This window comes from Sciurus carolinensis, chromosome 10 (genome assembly GCF_902686445.1).
Source record: "Sciurus carolinensis chromosome 10, mSciCar1.2, whole genome shotgun sequence".
NCBI classification, from domain to species: domain Eukaryota; kingdom Metazoa; phylum Chordata; class Mammalia; order Rodentia; family Sciuridae; genus Sciurus; species Sciurus carolinensis.
This window is the reverse complement of record NC_062222.1, coordinates 120,969,488-120,992,917: the sequence shown is the minus strand read 5'-3', so window position 1 is coordinate 120,992,917 and position 23,430 is coordinate 120,969,488. Positions and strand designations below refer to the sequence as shown.

At 46.3% G+C, this 23,430-nt stretch overlaps 1 protein-coding gene across 3 annotated transcripts in view; it reads right to left on the bottom strand.

The window, feature by feature from the left end:
* Window positions 1-23,430, bottom strand: part of Sel1l3 (SEL1L family member 3) — a 96,767-nt gene that overhangs the window by 3,345 nt on the left and 69,992 nt on the right. The window contains exons 16-25 of one of the 3 annotated variants that reach the window (XR_007110585.1): window positions 21,589-21,716; window positions 18,877-18,960; window positions 11,594-11,684; window positions 11,379-11,463; window positions 10,149-10,258; window positions 6,112-6,239; window positions 5,404-5,506; window positions 5,253-5,325; window positions 3,492-3,606; window positions 638-2,055 (exon numbers count right to left, since the gene is read on the bottom strand). Coding sequence is in view for 2 of the 3 variants with exons in the window: in XM_047567284.1 (XP_047423240.1) it covers window positions 3,548-3,606; window positions 5,253-5,325; window positions 5,404-5,506; window positions 6,112-6,239; window positions 10,149-10,258; window positions 11,379-11,463; window positions 11,594-11,684; window positions 18,877-18,960; window positions 21,589-21,716 (861 nt within the window). In the remaining variant the exon portion in view is untranslated. Of the gene's footprint in view, window positions 1-637; window positions 3,607-5,252; window positions 5,326-5,403; window positions 5,507-6,111; window positions 6,240-10,148; window positions 10,259-11,378; window positions 11,464-11,593; window positions 11,685-18,876; window positions 18,961-21,588; window positions 21,717-23,430 lie in introns of those variants that run through there. The other 2 variants (XM_047567284.1, XM_047567283.1) reach the window with 2 other exon arrangements.

Sequence of the window (23,430 nt, the reverse complement as noted above, 5' to 3'; positions counted from 1 at the left end):
GCCGTGGCCAAAGGCAGCCGCTGCCTGCCTTTGAATGGCTCCCATCTAAGAATGGTTTTTACATTTTTAAACGGGTGAACAAAAATCCAAAGAAAAGTAATATTTCGTGACATGGGAAAAATATATGAAAGGTAAATGTGTCCACGGGAAAGTTTTATTAGAAACCCAGCCGGGGTGGCTTCTTCTGAGCTCTAGCGGCAGAGCTGAGCTGTGATGGGGACACCCCCGAAAGCCAAAAACGTTTATTACCTGACCCTTTGTGGAAAAAAGATTGCTGACCCCTGGTGTGGAACATGGTCAGAAACACATCTGCGGGCCAGCTGACCAGATGTGGGCATGAAAGAACAAGACAGGGGAAACCAGCGGGTTGACCCAGAGATGGTGAAGGTTCCCGAGGAGGTGCAGGGAGGGACCTGGAATCTTACACCATGAAGGTCTGGCTGCGTCACCTGGCTGTGGACCCAGCAGGGCCTGGTGTGGGCGTAAGACTCAAGTCACTGAAACCTTTCTTTCTTCTGAGTGGAGGTGTTGGGATGGAACCTCGCCATGAAGTCTACCCGACCTAGGCTACTGCTTTTCTCCTGAGCACCACGTTGTGACATTTCACTGTACTTTAAGTAGAAATTTTGTTGACTAGAAATTTAGAAGACAGGAAGAGACTAGGGAAAGGTTTATATCATCTTACTTTTTTTTTTTTTTTTTTTTGGTATGGGGATTGAACCCAGGAGTGCTTAACCACTGAGCCACATCCCCAGCCCTTTTTATTTTTTATTTAGAGACAGTTTCTCGCTAAGTTGCTGAGGCTGACTTTGAACTGGCCAATCTCCTGCCTCAGCCTCCCAAGCCACTGGGATTACAGGCGTGTGCACCTGGCTCATCTGAACTCTTTCTAGGAGAACAGCAGGCTACCGACTTGGCCTGAAAGGAGGAACTGGCTTTCTTGAGGAAGACACTGACTGGGCTGGTCTGGCCTTGGGCTCCTGGTGGTACCTGGAGTTGCTGGATCTGCAGATCCTGCTCTTCACTGTGTATTTTATTTAGACATAAAGTTTGTGCTGATATTACAGATTAAGTATCCCTTATCAGAAATGCTCAAAAATGGAAGTGTTTCAGATTGAAGGCGTTTTTGGATTTTGGAATACTTGCATATACATAATGAGATATCTTAGGACGGCACTCAATCTAAGCATGAAGTTTATTTACGTTCATGGACACGTAGCCTAAAGGTCATCGTACGCAGAACTTTCAGGGTGCCTGCGTTTTGACTGCGACCCATCACGAGGCAGATGTGGAATTTTGCACGTGTGGTGTTGTGTTAGCACTCAAGAAGTTTCAGATTCCGGAGCCTTTCAGATTCTGGATTTTTGGATGGGACGCTCAATACCCTTATGGAGGCAGGAGTCTGCTTTGAAAGGTGGTTTCTATTTTCTCCCTCTGTCCTTCCCTTCGCCTTCCTTCCAGCAGCCAGCAGGCTGGGCTCCAGGTCTTTTGCTTGAGGGGAGGTTCGGGTGGGCAGAGGTGAACCAGGCTCCAGACACACTTTACTTGGGGATTTTTTTGTTTTTTAAAGTCTGCTCCATTAGGGCAATTATGCTTGGCGTCCTTGACAGGGAGGGAGAGGGAGAGTGCTTTTGAGAGGCAGTGGGCAGGGCAAAGAGCTTTCTGGAGTCTGGAAAGGGGCTGGGCCCGTCTGTGGCTGCACCACAGCAACAACAGGAGACTCAGAGCAAAGGCTGATGGCGCCAAACTTCAGCCAGGACCGGAGCTGCCCGGTGACCCAGACGCAGCATATTCAGGGACCTGGAGGGACAGAGTAGGCCTGGGGCCATGTGTGTTCTGTTCTTAGGCCAGTGACAATCAAGAGCTCCTAGGGCTGTCCAAATCCCAAGGACCTTCACAGTACTCCATGAGGACTTAGCCTCAGGAAGGAGAGCGTTCCTGGGGCATGGCAGTTAGCCACCGGCATGCTCCCGTGCAAGCAAGAGGAGATGTGCAGTGTTTGTGGAGTGCTGTCTCGCTGCTTTTGGTGGATTAGCCAAAGCCTTGGTTTCAATGCTTTGAAAAAAGAACACTATGTTTTAGAAGGAGTCACCTAGCCCAGAAAAGCATGCGACTCTGGTAATGGTCTGCTACTGAGGCAAACCAAGCTACTGAAGTGCAGGCACTACCTGGTTCAGCTTCCATCATAGGTAAAATACCCTGGAAGGCATTAACCTCTGGGGGCCACCAGCTGTGTACCACATTTTCACACTTGGTTCTCTCACCTACGACAGGTCACAGGTGTACTACTACCATGTCGGCTGTTTGACAGAAGAGGACACTGAGGCTCCTAGAGGACCCCTCTCTGGCTCAGAACTTCAGCCTGACCCTCACAGCACCAGTGCTAACTGCTGTCCTGCACTGCAGCCTTCTGAATGTGGGACAGTTCCATGGGACAAAGGCTGTGATGGGTCCCATATCCCAGAGCTGGCACGCTCAGGAGGAAAATGAAGGGAGTCTGAGCGGAACGCAGGTAGAAGGGACAGTCGGCCACGGGGACAAGCCTTGCTGATAGATCCTTGATTTTTAAAAACAACTGACTGGAAAAAATGCCAGTTGTGACAAGGACGGCCCCTCTGGCTGCAGTCCTCAGCAGTCCCCAGCCCTCCTCCTGTGGCTGGTGCCCAGGTTCAGCGCTGTGCTTGCCCCTGCAGCTGTGGTCAGCCCCCATGCTGCCCTTCCCTTCCCGTGGGGCAGGTCGGGGGCCTTGGGTGCCATCAGCTCCCTGGAGAGGCAGCTTTGGCCCCTGTCAGCCCAACCTTCCTGCTCTGGGTCTCTGTCACCTGCCATCTCCCCCAAGATCAGCTGCTCTGCTGTGCTGATGAAGAACCTTCCTATTTCACAATGACTGACACGTCTGCACTTCGCACGGGAACTTGGAAAGTCACGGCAGTCGTGTAGGACGTGCCCGAACTCTTGACACAACTGCCGTCAGGGCCGCAGGTGCCCCGGGGGGGCACATTCTGTAAATGTGAGACTTTTTTCTTTGAATTCTGCCCTTACTGGTCAAAGTCCAGTCTGTGGAACAGCCACGTGGGCATCGCCCCAGAGCTGGTTAGAAACGCCCGATGTCAGAGCTGTCCCCAGGCCCCTAATCAGAACCGCCTTTAATACAACCCATGTGCGATTCCCGGGCACATGACATCAAGACGCACTGGGCTAGAGTTTACTTATGGGAAAGGTTATGTTATTATCATTTGTTCCTTTTGATTTCTTTATATTCCCGTTATACGTTCTATGGGTTTTTAAAAAGTGTGAGTGTCTGTAGGTTAATTATCATGAATTTCACTTCAAGGTAGAAGGTGTTCTAGAATACTCCTCATGTGAGGAGTAAGGGGCTCGAGACCGTTGACAACCTCTGTTTTAAATGAGCCTGATTCTGAAAAATCGTTGGCCGATCTGCAGCCCTACATTCCTCTCGCCTTTATTCGGTCTTTGGGAAGCTACTTTACCTCTCTGGCCTCAGTTCCCTTGTCTGTAAAATGAAGGGCAAAGAGTGAAATTATTTTCAAGATCTTATCCAGACTTGACCTTCTTTAGGTTGGTCCAGAGGGAAGGAAGCAAGTGCTGGAAGAAGCAAACAAAAAAGTTTGAAAACACGGAACATGTGGGAAAGAAGCAAGAAGACCCTGGAAGGGCCAGGAGTTAGCGACAGGAGACCCGAGCGTGGAGGGACTGGTAATGAAGACGTGAAACGGGGAGAGGAGCCGGCTTCTGATAACAGCAATTCCACCTGCCCATGAATTTTCATGGCTACCAGCTGGCACGGAATCATAAAGACGGTTTCAGCTCCTCCGACGGAGCCGCCTTCGTAATCATCAGTACGATATTTCCATGGAGTAAAAATGACAAAGATAATTTGAAAGGGAAAACAGACAAGAGGCAGAATAAATGCGTTCTACCTGGTGACAAAAGCAGGGAGCGGGGATTTGCATGAGGGAGATTTATGAACTAGGCAGCCAACCTGGAAGGGCCTGTGCTGGCTCCCTGTGACCTCCTCAGGGACAGCAGGGAGATGATTCCAGAACAGCAGCCCCCTTCCCACCAAGGAAGGCAGGGGAGCCTGTTCCTTTCGCTTTTCATTGTCTGCCACACAGATCACGGTGCCAGTGCCTCGTCTCACCCTAATCTAGCCATTTGTAAGTGTCGCTCTTGGTCTTGGTGAGTTATGATGTCCTTCGCTGCCATCCAAGATGGCGGGAAGCTGTACTTTCCCACCAAGAGATGTCTGTGGGTCTGCGCAGCTACTAGGCCTGAGCTGCCCGGAAGGACGGGCTGAGGCCTCCCCCGACTCAGCCTACAGTGTGACAGGGAGCAAAAGAGCAGCCAGTGTATCCAGAGGGGGCCAGAGAAACGTGGGAGCAAGCTTTTAACTACAGTTGTCTTTCTACCAGCCTCGTGCAGTCAGGCTCTCCCCACGCCCACGGCATCGGAATCTGCATTTAATATTATTCCTGCAGGATTCCTGCATACATTAACATTCAGAAGCACTAGGCTAGAGTTTTACATATGGAAATGGATGATATTTTATTATAATTTTTAAAATTTCTCCTTTTTATTGCCGTTAGGGTATTCTGTCACTTCACTCTTCTTTTTTTTTTTTTTTCCCCATTTTCTATCTCTGGGATGTAGTTAGTATTAGAATCTCATTTGCTGGATGAAAAACTGGGAGATCAGGAAGGTTAGGTAACTTGCCAGAAGTCACACAGCTAATGAGTAGCCAAGTCTGGACTTTAAACCCAAATAGAAGTGACTGTATTAGCACCTTGTTATTAGCTCAGAAAAGTAACAGTGATGAGCAGAAACGAAGCTAGATGAACTCCTCCTTGGTCCCTCCCTCTGCGGCCACGTGGCCGGGGAAGTCTGTTCGTTGTGAGCTTTTACCTGTCTCCTATCACCTTTGCTTGTTGCCCTGGGACAAGAGGGAAGGCTTAATGCTGCGGGGGCTTGTGAGCTGGGTTTTCAGAGGTAGAATTTTGCTAGATGGTGTATTTTCAATAGGAGAAGATATTTTAGTTCAATTTTTTTAGTTTTTTTTTTTTTTTTTTTTTTAATCCTTAGTTTGGAAAATCGAATAGTCTGTGGCCTCCTGGCAGCCACCTGGGGGGCCGTGCTGTGCCTGCCCAAGCTGAAGAAGGGCCCGGGGAGGGGGTGCGCCTCCCGGGGACGTGGTCCCCACCTTCCCATCCACCGTGGCTTTTGCAAGGCTTTACCTGAGACATACTGGAAACGCTGCACCGTCCCCGCAATCAGCACGGACAGCAGGAAGGTTCCCAGAAAGTAGATCTGCAGATACCGGAAGCACGTGTCAGGTGACTGACAAAGGCAGGGGCCAGAGGGCAGGGCTGCGGGGACGGGACCTACCAGGGCAGAGTGCAGGACAGCGCCCCAGATAAGCCGCAGGTGGAGGTACAGCCAGGCCAGGGAGCAGGGGCTGAAGGAGTCCTCGTTGCTGTGGCTCCAGCACCTGCCGACAGAGCCAGGCATCCTGTCAGGTCTGCCGCTTGGGCGGTGCAACTATGCCTGGCCTTTCCAGAGCCTCAGACCTACGCTCTTCTGCTTTTGCACACGTGAGCGCACTTGCGGTGAGGGACGTGGAAACAAGGGCTCTTCGAGTGTCCTGCGCCTGACCTGGAGTTCTGAGATCCTAGCAGGACGCTGAGGAGAAGGTCGCTGGCGCCCTTCGTTATTAAGGAGGACCCTGAGCACGGGGCCTATCAGGACAGCATTTCTGTCTGAGTGTCAGTCCAAAGTCCAGATGCCCGAATGCCTCCCTATCTTTTAGAAAAGTGTGGGCTAATCAGGTGCTGGTTTTTTTTTTTTTTTTCCTACTGTCATGGAAAATCTTGGTCAGCACTTGAACTTCAGATCAAGCACATTCTATATCATGAGCCTCAGATACTAGAAAAGGAGCATGTGTGGCTTTGGCTACATGTTCTCCATTAGAAGCAAATCCTTGACCTGTTCTCCAACAATTGACATCACAAAGTAAGGGCAAAGTAAACGAGCCAAGAAACAGCTACCAGCTCCTCGGGTCCCCAGTCCCCTGGTATAGAGCATCTCTGAACTCACCGTTCGTACAGTTCCCGGAGAATGGAGATGTTACTAGAATGGATCGATGGGTCAATTTCCAGGAAATCCAAAATATGGTGTGGGATGATAGCACCTTCTTCAATTAGCAGGGCCAGGTTAAAAAATCCCTAAAGATAAGGCAAAACCAGCTCATCAGTTCCTCCTAATAAAACCCAGACACACGCCCTTCAGCGGCGTGTAAACTTTTACAACCTCTACGTATTTTTTTTTGCAGCCCCATAGCCAGATGGTTTAGTCATCTTCATTGATGAATTGTTTCCCCAAATATATGCATCTCAGAAATTTATTTGCAGGAGAACCGGGAGGCTTTCAAAGGATGCTGCGTCCCATCTGCTCAGCAGCCAGTCAACCGGGAGGTCTGTCCTTTCCTGTTCACGCTGTCAAAACAGAACTCGCTGCAAAACGTGCCCTTGGATCACCAACAAAACCAGAGAACCGCGTAGGAGGTGATGTCCATCACGGACCATGCCCTTGATCACCATCAGCCTGTCAGGAATCTGACAAGGTATTTCTGTGGCTGAGCACAACCTGTGACTGACATTCTAATGTCAAGCGTCTCTCTCAGGCATAAAGTCACAAACGGCACCTCCCTCAGCTCTCCCGGGACAGCGTGGAAAGCCTTTCGCGATTTCTGTCGGCACAGACCTCCCCCGCGGACACTTTCCGGCCTCTTCCTTCTCTACCTTATTCTTGACCCTCCGAGGCGGGCCCTGCCTCGTTGGACCGTGCAGATCTGGGCTCAGGAGCCAGTTGGTGGAGATGCTCCGCACAGACGGTGTGGAGCTAGTTGGAGGAAGGTCACGGGCCGTCATGAGCTGAGCGTGCGGCTAGACCACAAAGCCAGCAAAACGTGAGCTGGTGCTCACCACTGGGAGCTTTTCAAATGGAGCTGGACTGTCACCCTTCAAAGACTCCATGGTCACGTTTTAATGGCTCACATATTCCCTGTGACGTGCCCTTCAGCTGCCACTAACCAGAGCTAAATGAAAACCACTATCTGCCGGGTCGTACAACCAGGACTCCTGAGAGCACCCTACACGGTCATCGTGGAAAACATAAACTAGCTAACATTTTCCGAGTGCGTACTGTACGGGATGCATCCTTCTCTTCTGTACACGGTCACTTAATCCTCATAACAACAAATCGAGATGGGTCCTACCATCCTCTGTTTTACAGGTTGGGAACGGAGGCACAGAGAGGTTAAAGAACTTGCCCTTGGTCACACAGCTGGAAAGTGACAGAGCTGAGATTCAAATATAAGCAGATGGGGAGGTCCAGATCCTCTAACCTCCACCATGCTGTTAAATAACCTCTAAATGGATTTAAATGTTAAGTATCTTTAAGACGCACACACAGCAGCAGCAGCAGCAAAAGACAGAATATTCTATTCTCTTTTAAAAGAAGATACTCTTAAAACTTGAGGAATTAGAAGAAAAATGCTTTGGCAACATTTTAAAGGTTCTTCTAATCAGTGGAAAATATTATGAAAATAAGTGGTAAAATAGTCTGGGGAATATTTGTACTCAAGGTAATAGCTTTAAGGTTCATTATCTACTAGGCAAATAAATAAAGAACTAATTATGGCTTGAAAAAAAAAAGTATGAAAACTCTAGGAGATAAAGAATAAGAATAGAGAATTCCCATAAAATGTGAAGATTAAATGATGCTCAGCAAGAACAGGTGAAGGTGCTCGTCCTCACTAGTAATTAAATAAATGCAATTTAAAATGACAACGTCACATGAATTTGCAGTTCTTCCATTTGCAAAACTCAATCATCCAGTGCCAACAGGATTTCAGTCCCCCTCCTGCACGTGGCTGGGCCTTGGTGAGGCATCCATCAGAAAACCTCTTCAGAAAGCAGATAGGCCGTGCGCTATCAGGGAGCCTTAAAACCACTGAGACCGTTTGTCTCAGTAACGCTGCCGTCGTTCAGAACATAACTCAATTATTCAAGTGAAAAGATGGAGACAGGAAAGTGCTCATGCAGCACTGGCCGTGGTCGCCGCCCCCTGGCAAGCAGCCCCCACGCCTTCCTGGGTAGACTCTGAGCCCCGCGAAGGCAGGAGGTGGTTTTCACCCTGGGGCCCCACCACTAAGCATCGCCTCAGACAAGACGGGACTGGATAGACACCCTGAATGAGAGGACAAGTTAGCAATTGAGAGAAGCGGCACCCAACCACAGGGAACACCTAAGAAAGGACCCGCCATCAGCTCAGCGGAATATGCAGCCACTGAGAGCCGCGAGGAAAGAGACCCAGAAACCACAAGGTGCTACAACTAGTGATAAGGCCGATCCAGGCTGCTGGACACACTAGAGGTCACCTTGCGGGTGCATGCGCCAGTGAGCAGGGACCAGAAGCCACACGAGGACACGAAGGAGGAAAAGTAACTAAGGACCTTTGATGTTTTTTCCTTTTAACATTAGCCCTATTGTTTTTGTATCACTGTCCATCAAAATGAAAACCAAATTATCCAGGCCTGATTTTAAATGACGACAGACGTCCTCCAAGGGAGTTTGCTTCTACATAAATCCCCGTGGCAGAAACTTCTACTTCAGATCATGCTCAGTGAGTGCTGGGCGTGGGGGCTCAGAGCTGGATGCCAAACACCTCACTTCATCCTCGCATCTCCTTAGGGGGACGCTATGATAGTCCCAGTCGACCAATGAGAACATGCAGACTCAGAGATTTAGTGACTCGCCATAGACAAGCAGCTGCCAGTGGAGGAATGTGGGATCCTAACCCTGAGGGCCAACCGCTCCGAGGTAATATCTCTACTAAGAAACAGAAAGGGTGAGGAGGCTGAGGTAAGGGAGAGTTTCCAACTTTTCTCTGTGATCAGATTCCAGAGCACAGTCAGACTTCAGTAGAAGCAGGTAGCAACGATTCCAGTTTCTACTGCAAAAAACCAGCCCTGATCCTCACAGGAGATTCCAGTTAGCATATTGAGAGGGAACGAGGGAGGTAGAGAACTACCATTAATTCTAATAACGGTTGCAGGCACCAGCTATTAAAATTCATGGGCAAAATATTGAGGACAAGTAGGATATCTGCATAGTCTCAAACTATCTCCCCAAGATATTGAAAAATGAGAAATGGAACACTGTTAACTTAACATTGAAACCTAACAGAAACCACAGACGAGACGATTAACCTGACCATGGTGAGACCCACTGGCACCAAGCGGCCCCCACGTGACGCGCCAAGGACCCGCGATGTCGGTACTATTCCTGCCCCAAATACTCAACCTCAGTCTGTTCACGAGAAAACAGGTGACAGACCCAAATCAAGGGACAGATCACAAGATGTCCAACCACTTGATTGAGAAGGAAAGATGAGAAACTGTCACGGAATGGAGAAGACTGGAAGGAAAAGTGACTAGATGCGATGTGGGATCCTGCACTGAATCCCGGAACAGGGAAGGGGATCAGTGCACAAAAGAGAAATCCAAATAAAGGCTGAAGGTGGGAAAGGATGTGGACCGTGGGGCATTGTGGTCATGCAGGATGTCCACCTTGAAAGAAGCGGGGTGGTGCATACGGGAGCTCTCTGGATCTTTTTGGCAACTTTTCTCTAAGCCTAAAGTTATTTTAAAATAAGAAGTTTCAAAAAAGTCATTGAGGAAAAGTCCTGTCAAAGTCTTGAGCTCAGCCCCACATGCAAACCACTTCTTAGCATGGCCACTCTTCCAGATCCCTGAGATTCTAGGTGTGAGTCATTTTGACAGAATTCAGTAGAAAACCCCTCAGGACTGGAGCCAGAGACCCAGGTTTAGGCTCTGGCTGTTTTGTTATTTGACCTGGAACAATTCACTCTGACTATGACAGAGTTATGAAATCTCCAGCTCCGTAGGATTGCTTGGGGAACACAGCAGGCGCTTAATCAAGGTTCCCCATGTTCTCATGGAGTCGTCTGAAGGATGTGTGAACATGGATGAACAATGAATCGTGCCGCCTAATTACACAGAGAAGACTGCTGTGTCTCGGGCCTGGAGAGCAGGCTTCGTGGTTGTTTACCTGGGAGTCTCCCTCCAGCGCAGCCTGGACGTACATCTGCACAGACAACTCGAGGTCTCGTGACTGGTTTTGGTGGCCATAGTAGTACAGGTCTCCCATTTTCAAATATGCTGCAGAACACAAAGCACAGCCACGTGTCAAGCAGTTTTCTTTTAGGCCAACATTGTCAATCACCGGTCCATTCGCTCAACAGTGTTTCCTATTAAAACTTGCACGGAGAACATTTTTAGGTTTCCTTGCTGTGTCAGGAAAAAACAAAAAGGGTTTTTTCCCTGAGCACCCATCTCTAGACACTTTCCGTTCTCCAGGTAGCTCCCCGGAGCCGGTCTTTTTGAGACTCTGACAGCAAACCAGCGCCCAAGGTTCTCCTTGGCCCTCTATTCACATCTGAAATTCTGCTGCTGTGTTTGATGTCTCTTGAGCTCTTTGCTTTGCTTCAGCTGGCTGTTTCATGTTTACTTTGAGGAAGCACATTTAAGAGTGTAGGCCTCAGTCAATATCCAATCAGAAAATCCAGAATCCACCGTGGGTAGCTCAAAAGAGGGATTTTATCCTGGGAAAGTGGATGCCTGGATATTGGAAGGGCTGCTTTCAAGGCAAGTGAGAAACAGCGGGGGGCTACCAGAGGTCAGCTTGGAGGAAGTCCTATCACCCCCAGGCTGGGGGCCTGGGTGTGGCTGCAAGGTTCCCAGAGCCTCCTAGTCCCCTGGGAGCTGGACCAGCGAGGATGGAGTTACCAGGCAGGGGCTGGAACCACAGAACATGTGGCTACTGCAAGAAAACTGGTCCAAAACAGAGAGATGGGAAGAGAGGGTTGGGCTTCTCCCTCCTCCACCCTGCAGGCTTCCTCCGGTGCCTGCCGCTGGCCGTACTCATCAGAAGCCCCTGGGAAAGGAGCCTGTCACTGTGTTCCTGGTGGTCGGCCTCCTCCCACAGACAGCAGAGCAGAGCGCAGGGCTTGGAAACACATCCGAGGGCAAAAAGCAAACCACAGGCCAGGGCGTCCATTTCTGGTAGGATCTCTTCCGCATTCTCTTGTTTGGGAGCTATGGTGGGTTCTAGTACTGCGCTAAGAGCAGGTGAGCCCGGACCTTAATAGCAGAGATTTTTCACTTTCTTTCCTAATTGTTTAGAAATATCACACTTCACACCAAGCTGTTAGATGTTCCCTGTTACTAAAGACTAAAAGCCTCTAATGCTTCAGTTTAGCACCCATTTTTCTATACATACCAAATGAAGGAGCATCGATTTGAAAAACAGAGAAATTATAGTATCTCCAAACACAATTAACACCCAAGTATCTCCTGGCCAGGTCCTAAGAGGTAAAGGAGAGAGAAAGTTAATTCATTAATATTTTGGCCAAGTGACTAATTTTGCCTTGGTAAAGCTCAATTCATTATCTTTAACCTCAGAGCTTCTGCTTGGAGAAGAATCCATTTACTTACCGGCTTTTCCTCGCAGATGTGTGCTAAATTTGTCTGTGACACTTCAATTCCAGTTTCTGCTGCTAAAACATAATACAGCAAAGCTTCATGCCTAAAAATAGATGATTAATAATAAATTTTATATAGTGGCTCTTACTAATATTCAGAGAGCTTTATATTCAAACATAAGAGGGCACAAAATAAGCAGTTTTTTAAAACCACAAAATCATGAGTTTTTTTTTTTTTTTTTTTAAATAAATACTGTTGTTAAAAATACTGCATGCACTGATTTATTTCCTATCTTAAAGGCTGAGTTCCCAGATAAGGCCGGGGGACCTAGTTGGTACAACAGCTACCTCTACTGGCTGAGAGGCGTGCGCTGGTTGGGGACTTGTCCATTCGTCTTTGGTTCTTGAATCTTTCCTTCCTCGCTTAGAGGAGATAAGTGGTATTAAGAAAAAACCCTGGGCTTTACAGTCCTCTGTTTTGTGAAAGCTTTATAGGGCTTAGGAATGCGAACAAGCTTAATTAAAGCTGCGCTTGTGTCGTGCATTAGAAGTTTGGCAAAGAAGAGACAGTTGACAAGGGCTTGATGACAGTGTCCAAAACACATGAAAAATAAATGCTTGACACCATTAGCGACTGAACAAGCGCAAAACAATGAGAGGCCACTTTTCATCTGCTGAAAGATGGCACAGGAATCACAGATGGCGCAATGAATGGCAAGGACCCAGGGAAACGCACGCCCTCCTGCACCCTTGCTGTGGCCAGTGGATGAGGTGGTTCTGGAAGTCTGAGAATGCGCAGACCATCGTGCCCACAGCTCTCCCTTGGGGGTTCACTCTAAAGGAACCAGATATGTGCAACGACCCCAGGCTGAGGGATTCGTGATCGAGCTGTCGGTATAAGCCACTGCATCAAAGAAAACCTGAAACAACTGAAATGCCTGAAAGTCAGTGGCTAGGCCAATGATCCCTAGTGCGGCCACTTTCAGATGTGGCCAGTAAAAGTGATGTCATGGAAGAATATTGAAAATGTTCATGCAGAACCCTCCTAATTAGTGCAAAAAAAAAAAAAAAAAAGGCAGAATATAGAAGTGCATTCCAATTTTGCAAAGCACAAATGGAATTAAACATGCACATGTACATACATGGGTAAATACATACATGCAGAGAAAAAAATCTAAAAACCATCTACTGAATGTCAACAATATTTGTTTTTACATGGTTAGAGCATAGTCATTTCTATTTTCTTCCTTTTATTGATCTGATTTCCTCAATTTTCTGTTACCCCAATTATGGATAAAACTTGATTTTAATTGTAAGGAGTTGTTTCTAAAGCTTATTTTTCATTTTAAGTGGTTGACACAGATGATGCTTTCTTAATTTGAGCCCCACCCAGAAGCTGGTTTGGGGAAGGGTGGGTGAGGGAAAATGAGGAAACAGATTCTAAAATCATCTTTCTGCAGTGCTCAAAGCAGCTTTTGGCAGATCATCTCGTGGAGACACAGAGAGGTGGTTGGAGATCAAATTAGGACAGGCAGACCTTCCGTGAGGCAGTGCAGGTCATGAGCCACATGTCTTCTGAATGAGTCAGTTCCCGGCCTCTGAGATACCTAAGGTGGCTGACCAACTAGCCATGACTCATGCTAAACAGAGACAGGTCAGCTAAGCAGTGTCCCCTGCTCAGGCAGCCAGATCACAAGACCACAGTGCAGGTGTAAACACCACCCAAAAGGTGCCTAGGGACTTTGTTACATAGCTGCAAAAATCGTGTTTGGGCACCAGAATCCTCAGAGGCACCTCAGAGGGAGGTCCTGTGGAAGGTCCTAGTCCTTTTGTAACAGGGTCTTGTTCCTAAGGTTCAAAATCTCAAGTTTCTTCAGAGACACATGAACGTCTGCTAGTGTCTCGGTGTCTACCCGGATGCCTAAGGGAAGGCGATGGGGCAGACCTGACCCCGAAGTCCAGTACTGGGCCAGAGCTCTCAGCAGCCATGACCAACTAGTATGTGGCTCAGATTTCTTAAGTGTCAGACAGTGAACTCGTGGACAGCAGAAAACTAGCCGCCTGGCTGTTAGAACGGAGGGGTCAGGTGCGGGGCTGGTTGTTGACACTGTCAGAAGGCTCACTGTGGGACACTTCAGAAGACAATCTCCTGCCTCTCACATGACCTTGGCAATGGGAGAGGAACGGGTTCATTGGAGGACTTCTATTCAATTATTACATAGACTGGGAGGAAATACTGCAGAGTTCTCAAGCATTTCCATCAAGGGAGGAACTAAATCTATCAAAAGAAGATGTCTAATACATTGATGTCAACACTGGACAGAAACCAACCTCCGTCCCCAATCTGACAACATTGATCCCCCAACATTGATCCTGCGTGTGCTGATGTCACCAACACCCATGTTCATATAGTGAGCTCTGGAAGTGGGTTTGACGCCTGCCTCTCAGACCAGACTCCCCGGCTTATTAAAACTTCTGAGACACGACACGAATGAGAGGCCCACCCATAGGCAGCCTCCCGGCACTTACTTAACTGCATTTCAACAGAAACCACCTGAAAGTATTAATTACAGGTATTTCTACACTTATATTCTGGAACAAACATTTACTCAGCACTTGCTAATTGCAGGAAGCCCAAGGACAGACCTCAAAACACTCCTGTCCTTCCATGAAATTCTTCAAGGTGTAGGAAGATGACCCAAGCTTCCAGTTTTAATTTCAATGCACGTAAGCGAATTGACTTCCAGAGAGACAATTTTGTTGAAGATGGGGAATAAATCCAAGGAAGTAAGAGATTTACAGGAATGAATTTAGGAGCACATTCACTACTCTCTCACTTTTAGACGGGGCCTGACATTTCTAGCACTTTTATAATGATACATCTTAAAAACCAATTCTTCGACAACTTGCTGTGAATTGTGAATTTGAATACCTCTGAGCAGTTTTGGAAACACTTATAATTTCCTCTGTGCTCTTTTCTTCTAATGCCTCAAGCAGTTCAAATGGGAAAGAGAAAAAAAGCCAAGGAAAGTCCTAAGGTCTCAGTGGAATTCACTGCAAAAAGGTGAATCTCTTTCAACTGGAACTTTGCATGTCTGCTTGTTTCGCCTCAAGCCCACTATAAGCTGGCTAACCTCTGGGGTTAAGTATTTTGGGTATGTTTAAGACAAAGCACAATAAAACAGTAGCTTGTAGATAAAACACACATAAGGTGGAGAGAAATGAAACATGACAGCCGCCCTTTCCCTGCTAACATCCGCTGGTGTCCGAGGACAGCCTCAGGCACAACAGCATTATCTTCCGTCTTATGCCGATCCAGCAAAATGCCCCTTTCTCCATCAGACTCTTCTTTAAGCTCTCCCACATAAATCTTGGAACAACACAGGAAGGCAGAAGCTCATCAAACTGACACATGTAATTTGAAAGCAACGTCCAGAATAAATTCACTCACACAAAAATGAAAAAGGGGGATGGACTGGGGACATTGATGGATGATTTTGTTCTATTACAGCAAAATAGATGGTGCACAAAAAGTCACCTGTGGTGTGAGAAGGCCAGGACACGCACATTTCTTATTTAACCCCTGGGAGGGTTTGGAAGCTGGGGGAGCAGGGAACCATCAGGAAGCACTTTGCCCCAAATATATTTTGACAATGATCTTCTCATTGTAATGGATACTAGATGTTTCTTCTTGTTGATACTCAGAAGTCTTGAAGCCAGGCTGAGATGGACCTTCAACCATACTTAGCATCAGTACAGTATTGGCAAGGATATGGAGAAACAGAAGTTTATAGATGGTGGGTGACTTGGTAAACTACCTTGGAATTGGCATTGTCTGGTAATGTTGTCCAGGTGCTGTTCATTGCCACCCAGAGACCCCACTCCTGAGTGGACATGCAAGAGCAACTCTTCCCCTGCATGTCCGAGAATAAATTGAGAAATGTTCGTGGCCATGTGAGTCTTAAAAACAGTAGCAGCACACAAGGAAGGGATGGGAGGAAAGAATAGAAGTTCATGGGATTAGACAAAAGGGAATAAATGGAAGGAGGGATGGGAATAGGAAGGACAGTGGAATGAATCGGACACAACTTTCCTATGTCCATCTATGAACACATGACCAGGGTAACTCCACATCATGTACAACCACAAGAATGGGAAGCGATATCCCATGTGTGTATAATATGTCAAAACGCACTCTACTGCCATGTCTATCTAAAAATAATAAATTAAAAAGTGAAAAAAATCAGTAACAACAGCCAAAGGGAAATAACGCAAATACGCATTAACACAAAAATTAATAAATAGCAGCATATTATAGTAGTGACTATGAATGACCTACAGGTACAGGCATCAAAATGCATGAACCTTAGAAATGTAATGTTAAGTCTAAAATCAGTTGAAGAATTATATATGATATAATTTTAATAAGATAAAGGTCAGAAATAAGCCAAACTAAATCCATTGCACAGGAATATAGCTATATATAGAAAATCTATAAAGAAGGCAAGAGGTGGATGGGTAGGACTCAGGGCAATGGTTACTCTGGGAGGGACCTGCAGGGGCTTCACTAGTGCTGGGGATGTTCAGGGCTCATCCCCCTAAGTAGGGCGAAAAGTTAATGGGTTCATTTTATTGTTATGCTTTCGTGTGTCACATTATTACTATCACATATTATTCCATACGTGTAACTACTACTTAAGGAACAACCTCAACCCGTCCTGCCACATCTTTGGTTCAGGGCTCAGCCCCTTTTCCCTGGAGGCTGAGTCAGCCCCCTTTCAGGGCCTCCTTCCTGTCACTATCACACACAGCTGCTGGGTCTGAGCATCCTAGAAATGGGCTTGGTCATGTGACTACCCTCTCCAAACCTACCAATGGCTCCCGGCTGCTTCCTCAACCAAGTAAAAAGTACCACCTGCCATTCAAAGTTCCACGCAGTTGCATTTCTTGGGATTCACTCTACAGCATTCTCAGGTCTTACCCTCATGGCAAACTGAATTAGACTCACTCTGACTTTCCCTATCTCTTTGCTTTTGCTTCTGCAATTCCCTTGGCAGTGGATGCTGTTTCCCCGTGTGGCCAAGTGGAAACTCGATTACCTCTCGCGGCCATGCTCTCCTGACTGCACCATCAAGCTGTCCCAGGCCTCCGCAGCCGGAGAGCGGCCTTCCTCCTCAGTCCTGGTGCTCCTCCCATCCTGCTCCTGTCCCCTGGGTTACCTTGGTTCTGTCTATTTGCTGCTATTCGTTATGTTTTCAGTCATTTCTGAGCACTCCCTGTGTGCTGCCTGTGCAGGGCCCTGGGATACCCAAGTCATGGGACAATCGACAATAAAGAGTGATCGTGATCTCAGGAGGGACAAAAGGGAGTAAAGTCTTGGGCAGGATTCCTGGATAGAGGAAACAGCGGGCGCAAAGGGTTCAAGGTTAGAACTAACATGGGCCACGTGGGAAAATACGCGTGGAGGAGAAGGGTGGCAAGTGTCCCCAAGTCCGACTTGTGACATCCCCTGCATGTGAGTGCACACAGCAGGATCTACTGAAGTGAATCAAAAACTCACACACAGCGCAAAATACACATGTAATAGGTTTTCCTTCTCTACCACGGAGGGGCAGGTGGGACTCCTGTGCTGCGGCTGAAGTCTAAGGCACAGGACAAGCCACCAGCATTAAATCCAACTAACCCTTTATGGCAAAATTCAGACGTCCTGTTGAAGGGCTTTAAATTCCAAAGGAGGCAAGAAAGCTGAGCCATTAACCGGCACAAGCTTTATGTAAAAAAAATAAATAAAAGTGTCAGATACGTTTACGGGGCAGGGGGTGGAGCTGTGACTGTGTGCCAGTGTGTACAGACCTGCTCCCCTTTGGGAAAACCCCACATAAAAACTGAAGCATTTGGTTCACCCTAGGAAGCTTGTGGGGAGCAGAGAGAGAATGAGTTATGGTCAAGTGCTGGAGTTTTATGAACTGAAGTTCCCTTGGGAAGCAAGACAGCACCAAAACTCCATGAGAAGGTAAGGTAGAGTTACAGCTGGGAAGAGGTAATTTCCTTCAAAGAAATTTCTTTCTGGTTGTGCAACGTGAGGCCACAGATAATAAACTTTCACAGAGTGATAATAACAAACATTTGTATTTGGTGATTTTTTTCCACTGGGCTCATTTCCCCGCAATCTCTAATTTAAGATTCTTGCTCACGGAGATGCTATCCAAGGGGTGCGTGAGCAGCTATGGACCAAAAGAGAAAATGGCACCTTTGGAGGAATATTTTAATTTTTAATTACAGCTTGGATCAGAGTATGAGCGATGGTAGGCCTCACCTAATGTCTTTGAGGCAGTGGACCGAGGGGCATCTGCTGATTTGCATGTCCTTTTTAGTTATTACAGAAATACCCGAGTCATTTAGGCAATAAACCAACCAAGAGAATGCGGCACAAGGGAAAAGGAGGATCCAGTACTAGAAGTGACAGAAGACAGAACCGAGAAAGCCATCAGCTAGCCACTGCACAGGGGGCCACCTACGTGTGACATCGGCGAGTCTGTAAATCCTCATCCTCAGTGCCTCATCCCTACAGGACAGGACGAGACGTGCCAGCTCTCTGAAAAGGTTAGGAAGGGGGCGTCTGCTTGGTTGTGACACTGGACACTGGTGAGCAACTTCAGCGTCCCAGGCTTCAGTTTTTAATTGGTGGCCTGGGGAAGTGAACTATCTGTGAAAGGAGATGGCCTGAGCCTTGGGTTTTTTTTGATACTGGGCATTGAACCCAGGGTCACTCTATTGCCAGGTGACATCCCAACCCTTTTTATTTTTTATTTTGAGATAGAGTTGCCTAGTTGCTCAGTCTGGCCTTACACTTGCTATCCTCCTACCTCAGTCTCTCAGGAGCTGGGACTATAGGTGAGTCCCGTGAACCAGGTAGAAACCCTGAACATTCTGTGGCCTTGTAATTGAGAAGCATAACTTCTCAATTAAGTTCCCCTGGGCTGTCTCCAGACTCTAAAACCACGAGGAACAAACTTGAAGGAAAGAGAAGTCAATATATTTGTGTGTCTTTCAACCTGAGGAAAGTGGCCACTCCTCCAGAAAACTAATTTTTGTGTATAATTAAACATGGAAATGCCATGTTTTCCAATCAACAGCCAATCAGTCCGTGATACTCAGAATATCATTACTGGGAGACTATGATTTCCCTGCAAATTGCTTTTTGGGTTACATTTTAAGATTCCATCTCCTAAGACTATAATGACAGATTGAAAGTTAACAGCTGAAGGAGTGCACTCCAAGGGGGCCTGCGCTTACCAGGAGCCCTCCAGGTAGGCGTTGAGGCCTTTGCGAATGACATGGCCCAAGTAGCCATTTTTCTCAGCTACGTGCTTCGCCCATCTGAAAAGGAAGGGGAAGAAAAAATATGCAAACTGTGGCAAATTAAATAATCACTTTTTTCTTCATATGATCTCGATAAATCCCACTTGGGGAATATTTTGCTTGTTAGAATTTTTATAAAGCAACAAACCAGAACTGAATGTTAAGAAGGTGAAGAAAATGTGTTTTGAGAACTTTACATTCAGTGCCCTTTCTTAGGAATGCTTAGTAGCTCTACTTTATGGAAACAAAGACGTGAAATATACATAATGAAAAATGTCTACCAACATGAAAAAATAATCTCCACCAAGACTTCTAGTATTCTTTCCATTAATATATGTTTACCAATTTATTATAAGTTTTCCCTGCTCTGTTTCTGTCCCCTAATGTATCCTAGAAGGTATGTTAATAATGAACTAGCCTTTTATAATCTTTAGACTAAAGCCACTAAAAGTTTATTATAAGAATGTATAACTAACAAACTCATAGAAGGGGAAGAGAATAATATTTAAACAGACTTGATTAATACAGAGAAAGGACAAGAAAAGAGAAAAAAGACACAAAGAAAACTAGATGGGACAAATGGGAGGTAAATAAAAAATGGTAGATTTTAAAACCAACTATGTTCCATAACTACATTACATGTAAATGGACTAAATACACCAAGTAAAAACTGAAATTGTCAAATAATGTACAAAACTCCAATTATGTGCTAATTACAAAAGATATACACTAAAAGTAAAGGACAAAGACAGATTGAAAGCAGGATGGGGAAAAAGATACACAAAATTCTAACAATAAAACCTGGTGGAACTGCATGAAAAGCAAAAAGAGAGAGAGAGAGAGAGAGAGACATGAAGGCACGAAACAGCAACAGAGACAAATTAGATATTATAAAATGAGGAAGGGGTCAACCAGAAAAGCAAAACAATTAGAGTCTGTGTGGCCCAGGAATGTAAATTCACTCCATGTAAGAGCAAATGAGAGAGTTGACAAGTCTACACACATCCTGGGGAATTTTAATCCAACCCTTTTTAGTAACTGATATAGGAGAACATAAAAAGTCAGAAAGGACACAGAAGAGCTGATCAATAGAATTAATGAACTTGATGTAATTGATATGTATATAGACACTGTACTATGTACTAGTTTAGAAATCACTTTTTTTTTTTTTTTCTTTTTTCAAAAGACTGGAAAGTATCTACCCAAATTGACCATATCCTGGTCAGCAAGCAAGCCTAAGCAAATTTCAAAGGCTCGAAGACATCCAGAGTATGTTCTCAGACCACAATGGAATTAAACTGGAAGTTAATAATAAAAGGATAATGAGAAAATTCCCGAAATGTGAGTGTTCCACACCACATATCCTACACGACAATGATGAAGAGCTTTGAGGAGGTCTAAGTCAAGTTCTATTCCTGCGTTTGGGTCAGGACCTATTTGACTCCAAGACTGTGGAAGCAGCCTTTGGAGCCAGGCTATGGGTGTAAAGTGACCTGAGGAGAGGTTGGCAGTTATTTTTTGTTTTCTGTAAAAGTCAAGATGGTAAATATTTTAAACTTTGTGGACTACAGGTAATCTCTGCTGCATATTCTTCTTTCTTCGTTTTACAACTCTCTCAAACTGTAAAAAGCATTCTTAGCTCTTAGAGCCACACAGCATCTGTGGGCCATAGTTTGCCAATTTTTATAGAACCATTTTCAGATATGCAAGACCTCAAAAATGGCCTCCTGCTCACCATCCTGCAGGAAACTACCATAGGATGTAGGAGCAGAGCAAGAAAGAAGAAAGGGGTCCCCCGCCCTCAAACAGAGATGGAAGGCAAGGAAACCCCCACAACAGTGACAAAGGTGCTCTCAGGACAACAGCACTGTCCTGAACAAAGACTCCAGGAGAGATGTTGGCAAGAAGATTAGCTTAACAGAATACAGGATGGGTCTGGTCATAGACAGGAGACTGACAACTGGAAGAGATCAAGTTGGAGACCAAGAACCTACAAATTGATGAGAATAAAAAAAAAATACCGTTCCAGAGAAAAGAAAAGTTGTGCAAGGAAAAAAAAAAAGTGATCACAGTAGACAACATGATTCAACCACCAACAGCGTTTGCATGGATGTAAGATGTGAACATGTGCTTGTGGGGAAGATTCAAGAGCGGGAAGGACGTGTGGGCATGAGGGACAGTGAGTGGTGGCAGAGGCAAAGAGGGCCGCATCCTTATCTTTCCCAGGGCCTCGCTAGACAAGGCCCATGACTCCAAGGCACAGAGGCAAATAGAGAAGAAATAAAAGATTGAAAGTGATTTCCTCTAGGGAGCGGGAAACAGAGGCTGGGTGGGCTGGGGGTGGTGAGGAGGATTCCCTGCTTGCTTTTCCGGGTTGAATTATTTTCTTATTTCTAATTCAAAGTTTTTAAGTTTTGTCTTGTTAATTAATTTGGATCTTCGACCTAAATGCATGTATAACTGATGAAAGTCAAGTCAATTTAAAAATGCAGAAAGAAAGCAAAGAAGGGAGAAAGGAAGGGAGAGAGAGGCGAGAAAGGAAAAGAAAAAGAAAGAAAATGAAGGAAGGAAAAGGAGGTCCATTTTCTCAGACTTGAGTAGAGGACATGGCTTTTCCATCATGGGTGACACTTGACAGATTCTTACACAACCGCTTTCTCAGGATCCCTAGGGAAGGTCTCCAGGTTGCCTGTGATATAGTAGAGAGAACACCACAAGGTCCCTTCGATGTGTCCTCCTTGTGCAGCCTTATGGAAATATTCACCAGCCAAAGTCTGCAGAGAGAGACAAACAGACATTACTGTCATTAGCAAAGAGTCCCCGGGCAGCGCCGGTCTCACGGAAGCCAAGGTGGTGCGATGACTTAAGTCTGATATTATCACTGGCTTAGAACTTCTGAGACTTGAGAAAATCAGGTCAAGCAACAGTTCCGGGAAGACAGCTCATCACAGAAGCCAGCCTCCAGGATGCATGACCTCGCCAAAAGCTCTTCTGTTGATTAAGTTTGCCCAGTAGGGACAACAACGGATAAACAAGGGTGCCACAGCGGTCTCATTCGATCCTCACATGACCCCTGCACACTCAACGAAGGCTGTATCAGAAGTCACACCAGGTGAAAATTCAAACATTTGCTTTCCTAACCTTACTTAATACCTTTCTTCAAACTCATGTACAAAAACTGCATTTCCAGTAGGAAGGTGAGAATTAGAATATGACAATAAAAAATCCTCGCTTGCAGATGTGTGGGAGGCTTACCAGACATTTTCAATGCATAAAAATATCAGCCTTGTGGGCAATCAGACAGAGGCGGAGGGAAAAACGAAAACAAACACTTAACTGGGGTACGGACTTCCACTGATTAACATTATTTTTCAGAGGTAGTTAGCTATTATTTTTAAAAGCATGGGCTCAGGAGGCAGGCAGACTTGGGTTGAAATCCCAGCTCTGTCCTGACACACTCTGGGGCCTCAGGCTTCTCAGTTAATGTCTCCACACATCATTTTCTGCAACTGTAACACGTGGCTTCTGATTATCCCTAGCAGGAAAATTTGGAGTGAGAATTAAATAGAATAACGCATTCACAAGGCGTCACGGAGGATAATCTTCCAATCCACTCTCCTGCCCCCCAGTTCTGCTGCCCCCAGTCTTGCCCATTCCCATTAAGGCTTCCTCCCTTCTTCCATCTTAATGAATGCTGAACATCTATCTCCCCCTCTCTCATGCCCCACACCCTGTCCCTCAGCAAATCCTACCCCACACCCTTCAAAGTATCAGTAGACTCCTTCCCTGATACGACCCTGTCTTGGCCGCTATCCTCTCTCACCGGGACTCAACTGCCCCTGTCCTGGTCTGTCTTCAGTTAGCATCTGCTAGGATCCAGGAGCTCCTCACTGTCCCTCCGAGATCATCCATCAGCAGTTCCCACCTCCCTCCCAGCAAAAGCTGAGTCAGATGACCTGGTCAGCCATGTCCAGCTTTCTGCTCCTGGCCTCCCTGCTGTACCTCTGGCACACCAAGCCTACTTCCTTCTCAGGGCCTTTGCCCTAACTATTGCCTCCTTCTGGAATGTTCTCCCAGATAGCCCCAAGACTGCACTTCACCAGAGAGGCCTTCCCTAGTCTCCCTTATAGAACAGCTTCCCTCGTTCTCCTTCCATGCCAACCTCCCTCTCTGCTTTATTCTTTCCTGTAATACTTTCTACAACTGCTCTTATATTAGATATTTTGTTTTCTTTCTCCTGAAAGGTAAGCGTCATCAGAGTGGGGACTGTTTCGCCTGCTCCATGTCCCTTGTGCCCAGAAACGTGCCTGGCACAGGTGGGCGTCCAGTAAACACTGTGCAACACAATGGCACTTGAGGTATTGTCACCCTGTCATATTATTTTTAACAGAGGGTCTTCCCTTTCCCACAGGGTCCAGGCCACAACTCCACTACACGTATGACTCCAAGTCTCTCAACCTCTCGGACATTCAGTTGCCTGCTCCATAA